The following is a 10425-nucleotide window of genomic DNA, read 5'->3' on the forward strand; positions in this document are numbered from 1 at the left end:
AGCACTACACACTTCAGCCACAAATGAATTACAGGAATGTTACTGCAAATATTGCAAAAAAAATCTTACTAACAAAATGCCTTAGGAAATCACTTCTTCTTGATGGGGTTTATACTGAATAGTGAATATTTACTAGTTTCCCACAGTATTTCGTATCTTTTAAGGGAACCTAATCAAACTCAGAAGATATCTGGTTTCCGCTGTTAATACACTTCTGTTAATTTAAGAAGTTTATTTCTGTCACCATGCATATTATAATTTAATAAAAAGCAGGTTCCCAAGTCTTTTCAATCACAAATTTTAATAAGTCAGAGTAACACCACACTTGTGGCTTCTGATTAAAGTATTGCCTGTTTTCACTTAGTGCTCACTATCATTAGCATTAAACTGCCTTGAAGCCTGTACTGTATTTAGCCTTTCATTTTTACAGAGGAACACAGCACTGCTCAACATGAAGGCTTTTATTTTCAGTCTTCAAATGACTACAAATTGTCAATGTTCAATTAATTCCAGGCATACCATAATTTTTTTCTTTTCAGCTATTTAAACTATAAATGCTTCACAAATAAATGAAAATTATGAAAAAACAGAAGGGTACACTACATGGAAATATGTTTAGCATATATTACCTTATTTCTAAAAAGCTTAATTCATAAATGTCATTCTCCTCATTGTTCCATCTTTCCCAAAGCTTCTAGAATTTTTTACATTTTCCACTGGAAAATAATAATGCTTACTATTTAAATTGTACTTTTAATATGATATTAAAAACAAACAGACAAACCCCACTTTGTACCAACTACAGTAAACAAACTTGAATTATTTATTGTTCACAACTTAACATTCACCCTGTAGAGAAAACAACTAAAAAAAATTAATATTTCTTTTGGAGTTTGGGTTTTGTTTTTAGTTTTTAATTGGAAGCAAGTACAACAATAAATAGTGAGTGAAAATATCATTACTTCATTGCATTTTGACAGGAATATATCTTGCTTTGTTTGAGAGATACAACACATGCATGTCCCCAACGCTGAGAAATGTGGAGGATGTAGCACATTTAGGCATGAATTGAACTGTTTGTGACAGGGTCTCAGCCAGGTTTGGGGACAGGGAGTTGTTTATCTTTCAGTCCAACATTTTTTGTTGTAAGGAAACTCTTTTATGCATGTCTAGAGTAGGGATCTAGGACCAGGTGTTAGCTCTTGGATCCATCTGCTCTATTCAGTGGCACCTGAACCTGGTGTCAGGGAAAACTCTGGCAACCAGGAAAGCCTCTCTTCTGATATTGGTTTCCCCAGAAAAGAAACCCAAGGTTGCAAGGCCAGACAGAAGCTGTGGTACACTGCAGCAGAATGACCAGTCATACATTTTTTTCAGCTATGAAAACCTGCAAGATTGAGCAATTCACTTGAAGTAAGTTTCCCAGTAAGTACAGAGAAAAAACAATGAAACTTGACAAAGGCATTGCATTTCAGCTTCATGGTCTTACATGAATTCCCTATTTCTTACACAGAAGCAACAGCAGTGAACCTTAGCTGCAGACTGCAGCTATTTATAAACACCTGTGTAAAATTTCAAGTTCTTTCCAGCTGTTAAGCATGTGATCTGAATGCGAACGGGTGCTTTCCAAACTCAGCTGTACCTCTGCTTGAACTGTCTCAATGTCAAATGTGCAAGACTGTTCTTACCTAACTGTACACAAAAGCTCCCAGTAACGCTGAAAAACAAATTATGGGGATGGTAAGACCAATTTGCTTTAACTATCAGGCCTGTGACAGCAAGATTATACACTGTGGCTTCATACAAGCCCTTGCTTTTTTACAATGCAGGGAGCCAATAAACATTAAATGAACATCAAACTCATCACATGAAATAGATTTCAGTTTCAAAGTTAAATCTTGGTATTTGTGACTCCCTATCTTCACAGTGGTTTAAAAATATTTTCAATACTATTCAGAAATTATTCCTTTTGTTTTACAACATTTAATTATTACATTTAATAAAACATAGGGGTTTTTTATTACAGTTCACATTGCAGTAGTCTAATTTTGATTTATAAAAAAGGTCAGAACAACTTTATTTTTTTAATGATAGTCAGAAATCATTGCGCCTCCCTTGGGGATATAATTATAGCACAAGCTATTGCTGCTGTTTGCATTGGGGCGCTTAATCTTGTTAGAGGAGATAAAACATTCTTTATTACCTACAAGCAAATAAAGGAGTATATAAACTAATCAAATCCTCAAAGACCAGCTTCAAGAGATACACAGACAGGGAAGGAGTCACACTGCGGGGTTTGAGTCCCTGGGCACACATGTTCTTCTTTTAAGAAACTGAGATTGCTGCTTTCTTTCACCTTTATGACGACATCAGTGACACAATTTTTCAAATGTGGGTGGTCAATTGCTCCTATGCAAACTTCAATAACTGTTGCTTGCAACAGAAGGGAAATGGGAGAGCATCGGCATAAGGAACATAGCTTGTTAGGATCAACTTTTGAATCTGGATGAGCATCCCAACACTTCTGAAGGCAAATGATAACTTCTCTGATACTCAAATTACTAATACATTATTAATAATATTAATGTTACTTAATAATTAATATCGAATATGAATATTAAGATTCATATTATGATGTTATTACTGAATCTGCTTCAAAACTCCACCACTAGACCTCTTGGATTTTGAATAAAATTATTGTCTGAGAACTCTTTTTTCCCTAAAAGTGAAGGAGCTGAAAAATTACTGACTACTAAAAATTCAAGCACTCCCTAATTCTTGAGAAAAAAAAATAAAAATCAAGTATTACTTGTGTCTATTCACTGTCTAGATTCCTTCCCAGAACACCACTTACATAAACATTGACCTAGAAACCGTTGAAGACACAGAAATGTACATTGTGTAAATAAAGGACACACAAGGAAAGATCTGAATGAAGATAATTACATTCCCCAGTGTGGAGAGGAGTGATGACTCCAGTGAAGCATAGCAATGGAGTTATCCTGTCAGTGCCCCCTGCCTCAGCTCAAGGAAGATGTCATCAAAGATCATGCATTACAGATGTTTTATCTCTACTAGCTACAGCAACTTTAATGGAATTTGCATAAAGTTCATCTAGGTGAGTTCATCTTGTCAGGTGTTACCTGACAAGTAACAAGCCTATCTCTCCCACCAAGCATCCCAAACAGCTTTCAGATTTGAGCTAGACCAGGCCTTGTGCAATCCACCTGATGCAACCTCACAATACCTCACAGATGCTGTTCCATCAAGAGAAAACACACCTCTGTGCCCCTCTATACACAACAGATGTTGTTCTATAAAAGAAAGGTTTGATGCTGTGGTAAACCTGCAGGAGAGAGGTTTGTGCACAGAGGTCACAGGTGGATGAGGCTTAGACAGAGCAATACATTGAAATAATGACAGAGAAAAATGATGCCAGAGTAGAAGGCCAGCACATCCTCTGCTGACTGAGCCTACTGTTACTTGTTCCCCTGCCAATGTGTGGAACTGGCTGTGAGCAGCTGGGAAAGCAGCCATCCCTCTTTGGTGCTCTTACATATTTACTCAGCAATTACTCCAGCTATTTCGCATGCATACTCAGGATTTGATTGACTTTTTCCACCAAGATCCAGACTCTAAACCATACGCCCTCAGGTCATGCACAGTTGTATCCTGTCATTGATACAAAATGATCACTGAGCATATTTCTGTGATTATCAGAATACTGCCCTGCCAACTGTTCACATCCACAAATATCAGTTTGCCTAATAATTGGGATAGCATATACACATTTGAAAATGCTATTAAATTTAGTTTTGCTCATATACACGACTTTCTTCATCTAAAGCTTCTAAAGAAGCTTGCAATGCTGGAAGTTGGGTCTAGATAGAAAACAACCAGTAAAATAACCATACCCATTTCACCACCAGACCTAGGTAGAAAGCAAAGCAATACTGAGTTTTGATATTTTATCCACAACTAACTTATTGTAAAACATCTGGAAAAGTCACTTTGCCTTTCTTCCCCAATGTTTTTATCTGTATAATGAGAGTAGTAGGTAAAGATTGCTTGCAAGGCTAATGCATTACAAAGCTACACTCGATAATTAATAACTAATGTGATTACTCTAATGTTATAAAATGATGCAAAATATAAAGCACTTGGTAAAAACCTTGTCTTGACATCTGAAGCAGTAATTTAAAATGATGAATCAGAACCGAAAAACAACACATTGAGTCACCTTTGAAGACTCAGGCCCTCAGACTTCTCTTTCTTGATTCCTCATTCAGAAAATGAGGATAAAATATTGTCCCACCCAATAAAAGAATCACAAAAATAAAGCTGAGCTCCCCGCAAGCAAGTCTGTCAAACCTCTGGTATCTGGCTACACGTCTTTCATCTCCTTTTAACTGAGTGCCCAGCTTGGTAGTCACTGGCTTGATGTAAGTGTTGCTGAGCCTTGCAAAGACACGTGAAGAAAATGAGAGCAGTAAAGAGACAGTAGTTCTGTGAATAAGAGAACACAACTGGGAAGAATGCGCACAGAGACATGGAGTCACAGGTTCCGGTTCAGATTAAGGGCTGCCTCTGATTTCCATGAGCCCCTTGTAAGTGATTTTACCTTTTCATCAAATTTTTCCACCAGTCAATGGGATAATGTGTTCCAACACTACCAAGGGAGTAACAAAATACTAACAGTTTTGAGGCACCCAGATATTGCCATAAACACCAAGAAAAGCATAAACAAAGAATTGATATTCCTGTGCAGAGTCTAGTACAGTTTTGCTGCGTGCTACAGGCTGGATCCCATACGGAGAGCTGAGAGACTGCAAGGCGATGATCAATTTTTAATTAATGATACAGCACGTGATTAGCCAATTAAGACTATCCCGGAGTGGATACACATGTAGGACCGAATTTGCATTGCTCGTACAATTTCTATTCTTTAATTTCCTAACTTTTTGGCTTCTCCTCTTCAGCAAAGCAGCGTTGGTACTGCGAGACCATAAGTGATGCATTAGATACCGCCAGCACTTGAGGGCAGGGCCTCCGCTCCCCAGCACCGCACCGGGACACAGCTCCGTGTGGGAACCCCCCGGCCCTCGCCACCCGCCCCGCACCGACCTGCCGGGCTCATGGCTCCGCTGCCTGCGCTGTCCTGGCCACCAAGGTCCCGGCCCCGAGGGCTCTGTCCCGGCCCCGGGGCTCTGTCCCGGCCCGAGAGCTCAGCCCCGGCCCCAGGCCGCTGTCCCGGCCGCCGCCCCCGCCGCGACGGAAGCGCGGGGCCCTCCCCGGCTGCTGCGGCCGCGCTGCCCCTGGGCGCCACCCATGTCCTCCCCTGAGCGCACAGACACAGCCCGGCATCGTCCTGCCCTGAGCACACACAGCCCGGCATCGTCCTGCCCTGAGCACAGACACACACAGCCCGGCACCGTCCTGCCCTGAGCACACACACACAGCCCGGCATCGTCCTGCCCTGAGCACACACACACACAGCCCGGCATCGTCCTCCCCTGAGCACACACACACACAGCCCGGCATCGTCCTCGCCTGAGCACACACACACACAGCCCGGCATCGTCCTGCCCTGAGCACACACACACACAGCCCGGCATCGTCCTGCCCTGAGCACACACACACACAGCCCGGCATCGTCCTGCCCTGAGCACACACAGCCCGGCATCGTCCTCCCCTGAGCACACACACACACAGCCCGGCATCGTCCTCCCCTGAGCACACACAGCCCGGCATCGTCCTGCCCTGAGCACACACACACACACAGCCCGGCATCGTCCTCCCCTGAGCACACACACACACAGCCCGGCATCGTCCTCCCCTGAGCACACACAGCCCGGCATCGTCCTGCCCTCAGCACACACACACACACAGCCCGGCATCGTCCTGCCCTGAGCACACACACACACAGCCCGGCATCGTCCTGCCCTGAGCACACACACACACACAGCCCGGCATCGTCCTGCCCTCAGCACACACACACACACAGCCCGGCATCGTCCTGCCCTGAGCACACACACACACAGCCCGGCATCGTCCTGCCCTGAGCACACACACACACAGCCCGGCATCGTCCTCCCCTGAGCACACACACACACAGCCCGGCATCGTCCTGCCCTGAGCACACACACACACACAGCCCGGCATCGTCCTGCCCTGAGCACAGACACACACAGCCCGGCATCGTCCTGCCCTGAGCACACACACACGCACAGCCCGGCATCGTCCTCCCCTCAGCACACACAGCCCGGCATCGTCCTGCCCTGAGCACACACACACACAGCCCGGCATCGCCCCCCGCCCGCCGTACGAGCCCTCCGCTGCCGAGGTGGTCTGCGGTGGGGAGCCGGGCCTTTCCAGCCGTGCGAGTGTTGGGGTTTGGTTTTCTCTCACACTGTCCTGTGGAGAAAAACCCCTCAGGGACGAAAGGAACCTGGAGGGTATCGCCCAGCCATCAAGTGTTCTGGTGTGGTATGATTAGCACCTCCACGGTATTATGCCATGTATTTATTTTTTGGAGTGGCTCAGAGTAAAACAAAAACTGGAAAAAAAAAAATCAGAACAATCAGCCCATGAGAGACACTACAAACGCTCCAGCTCACTGCTGCACTGGCCACCAAATTTAGTCAGGAGACATCAATCAAGGTGGCATCTTCCAAGTTCTAAAGGCCAGACCCACCACAAGGAGCTGGAGTTTCCCCATAAAGGGAAGGATTACAGAAAAACTGAAGGAACCTTCTGAAATAAGTTTTCAAAGGAAGCAAAGCTTTTCAAACCACTTTGTACAATAGATGTGTGCTTCTTGCCCAGACAAACTGGTGTTCACCTTCCCTACCTGAACTTTAATGCTTTGGGATTTTTAATGAAACATGGCAAAGGTTTTAAAGATTTCAAATGTGAATTTGCTAAGTACCAGTTTCAGGAATGCAGGTGTCCAAAATAAAGAGGCTCCTCCTGAACTGAAGGAAAGGTTGCAGAATGAATTCAAGCAGTATTAGAGGAAGGAAAATTCACATAGAGAAAGTCTTTATAGATGTCTTAGTGGGACAAAACCTTCACAGTATGCAATCAACTACAAACCACAAATTGCAGGAGGCTGGACTTCAGTCAGGGAACTACTTCTGTAAAGACTTTGCACACTGCCAGGACTGTGCCCAGCTGAATTACTTGGAAACCCTGAATTACTGAACCCTCTGAGCTGTTCCTGTTTCTATCATTGCACAGGTAGATACTTTATTATTATTATTGTTTGCTATGTTTTAGGGGTTGTTTTCAGTCGCTTCTGCTAATGTGTGGGTGGTTTTGGTAAATTTCTGACATGGTCTGGCCTAGCACACAGAGGAAACATCCAGATAAATCCAGTCATGTCAGGGTACATGTGCATCAGGAAGAGAGCCTGGAATGCCTCCCATTTTTTCTTGCTGCTCATTTTTTACCTTTGGATTTTATTCATTTAAGTGAGGGGTGTCTGGGCAATACCTCATTCCAGTACTGTATTTTTGGGCACAAGGGAAAGCTGCACTGAAGTGTCAGTAGTCTTGAACTGTGAGCAGGATGAGAGCAAATGAGATATCTTGTGGTTGAGGATGAAATATGTCAAAGATAAAACATTTAGAAACACTGCATGTGACTATTTTTCCATGGCAATAATAATTGCTGTTTCCTAAAAGATGGGTTAGGTAATATGGTTGGATGTGGTTGGGATGGATGATTGAGCATTCTGAACTGCGAGCATCTTCACTGTGGAAACCAGAATTCATAAGAAGAAAAGCAATCATTAAATATAAATGTATTTAAATATAAAAATAACTAAAATATCACTTGGAACTCTCATTCCAATAAAAACAAAACAAAATTAAAGGTTTCTCCTGAGAGTCAGGATGAGGGACAAAATGGATTGTGATAGCCCAGATGTTTCCATTTTGAGAACCAGCACTGTGGAAATGAGTCCTAAAAGGAAGAACAAGATTCGCTGTACTCAGATTTTAAACTAAACAACAGCCAGGCATCTACTAGTCAAAGAAAGAAAAGCCTTCAGCAAAATCCAAAGGGAAAAGGCCTTGTTCTACATGGAGGCTTTGCTGAGGCGTTGGTCAGTGTGCACGGCATGCCCAGAGCCCTGCAGTGACCTGCAAAACCTGTGCTCTCCTCTGGTGGCCAAGGTGATAATACGTAGATTGATCCATCTAAGGCTGGAAGGAGACCATCTGGAACAGGGTGCTGAGAAGATGGAGATGGAAGGTACTGTAGGAGTTGTGTTGTTAGATCCCAGTTTAAGGGAAAATAAGACTTGGTGAGGATTGTGGCAGTTGTAAAGGACTGCTTGGTGTGGTGATAGTCTCTTGTCATGGTGGGTACACTTTCACCTCCCCCTGCTGATGGTGAGGCTGAGTCAGCTGGGTCTGCGCTTTTAGTTGGACCGAAGTGAGCCTTTGCTACTGAGCTCAACTAATTTACCCTTGAACACTGATTTTTCCTGAGCTGTGGTGCTGCCATCACAGCTTTTGAGGCAGTGATGCTGGCCAGTCTGGGGTGATGGTGAGAACAACCACAAGAATGGTGAGCATCGTGCTGGTCTCTGACTATTTGCAGCTCAAGACAGTGTTAGGTATACTGAGGTCTTCAGCCAGCAGAATTATTTCTAAGAGCAAAACAGATCAGTTCTGTAACTGCAGGAGTTACTGCCATCAACTTAAACTGCTTTTGCCAGCCCAGTCAGGAAGATTTTCTCTGGTGTAATGTCTGCATATGACTAGATATTACTGCCAGTGTCAGCAGACTCCTACTTACAAATTAAGTTCGCAGTGGGGTTTGTCAGAGGTTGAGGTCTTCTCTACCAGTCCAGCAGAAGAATTAGGTTTCCCCAGTTCTTCAGCCTCCTAATGATTGCACTTTATATATATATCAAAAAGCCACAGAATTTATAATTCATGCTGGAGGTGTAACAACACACATTTCTAGGCAACGAAGAACTACTTACATGATTAAGCAACCTCAGCACATATCATGAAGCAGTGCTGTATTAGTGGGAAAAGAAACAAAAAAAATCATGTTAAATCATGAAAAACATGTCTTGGGAATGATGTCAGTGTTGTGTTTAAGTTGTCTGGCTATCCTCAGTATGAATTTCAAGTTTCAATTTTAATAAATTTACTTGAAATATAAGCTTACTTTCCAACATCCTAGATTCATAATGCTAATTTGGGGACAATTAGATTCTGTAATGCTTTTTAGCTTCAGATTCTCACTGATCTTGTCAAAACTAATTTCTTTTCTAATACTGCTTTTGTTTTTCCCTTTGTGAACAATTCTGCTATTGTTGGAATACTGGCTTTTCCTTTGGATATAATTACTATTCAATACATTGCGAGTATAATTTCTTACACATCTCACATATTTGTTTTCCACAGGTCTGCTAAGGTTTGAAAAGCCTTTTTTTCTGTTAAAGAGCTTTAAATGGTTTTGAAAGCTTTATTCATTGTTCATTACTAACTTAATTTTACTTGTAGGTTTTGTTGTAAAATCCACTGACTATTGCTAGGTTATACTACAATACAGATAATATTGCTATAAATTGCTAACATAATCATTTGGAAATATTACATGTCAGATGATATTGTTAGTTTTTGTATTTTAGCAGAAGTTGTGTAGTCATCTTAGTTTTTCTGCCGGTGCACACAGATACTGCATTTTGATGTTTGATGGTACTGCAAGAGTTAACATGAAGGTAGCTGAGTGTCCACTCTTCTTGTCTGGTGGAAAAAAGGAAAAACTAAGTACATGATATATTTTTAAATATTGGTTAAGACTTATGAAGATATAGAAAAGAATAAATACTATTACTCAGCTTGTATGATAGCTTTCAAAAAGGCGAGAAAAATGTGTTTGAAACCTTCATTTTTTTAGTTTAAGTTCACATGCATTAGAATAAAAATAAAGCAGATCTAGAACAGAAAATGCTTCTAAGAGAAAATGTTACTGTACACAGTAACACTCTCAGCTAAGAAAAAAATGGGTCAAGTGAGACAAATCTAATATTTTCTTTCTTTAGTACCATTACTATTAAATTGGTTAATGACACACATGAAGCACAAGAGAATATGCAATAGGTGGCCTGGAATATAAACGCACTACAAGTATGTCATGAAAATGATTTGTGTCGTTCTTTAATTTCATTCTTGTATGTATTAAAAAAAAAAAGCTGTTTCTCCCCATAGCATCTTTGATGGTCACAACAGTGTTAGGTGGTTTTGAAAAAAACTTTAGGTATATTATACACCTGTGGGAATTTTTTCAAAGTTTTTTACAGGTATAACAAGGAGCAGAAATAAATTCTTCCCTCCCCACTCCCCCCATCTATGGAGTATAATTTCATGTCCAATTACCTGTTACTGTGATTTAAGCTTTGGA

General features: G+C 41.9%; 1 protein-coding gene across 1 annotated transcript in view; it reads right to left on the minus strand.

Moving 5' to 3' along the window:
- BANK1 (B cell scaffold protein with ankyrin repeats 1) overlaps positions 1-5254 on the minus strand; it is a 135474-nt gene extending 130220 nt beyond the window's left edge. The window contains exon 1 of the mRNA XM_066317873.1: positions 5125-5254. Within this exon, the coding sequence (XP_066173970.1) occupies positions 5125-5137 (13 nt within the window). The 5' untranslated portion in view covers positions 5138-5254. The remainder of the gene's footprint in view (positions 1-5124) is intronic.
- Between the last annotated feature and the right edge of the window lie 5171 nt (positions 5255-10425).

This window comes from Sylvia atricapilla, chromosome 4 (assembly GCF_009819655.1).
Source record: "Sylvia atricapilla isolate bSylAtr1 chromosome 4, bSylAtr1.pri, whole genome shotgun sequence".
NCBI classification, from domain to species: domain Eukaryota; kingdom Metazoa; phylum Chordata; class Aves; order Passeriformes; family Sylviidae; genus Sylvia; species Sylvia atricapilla.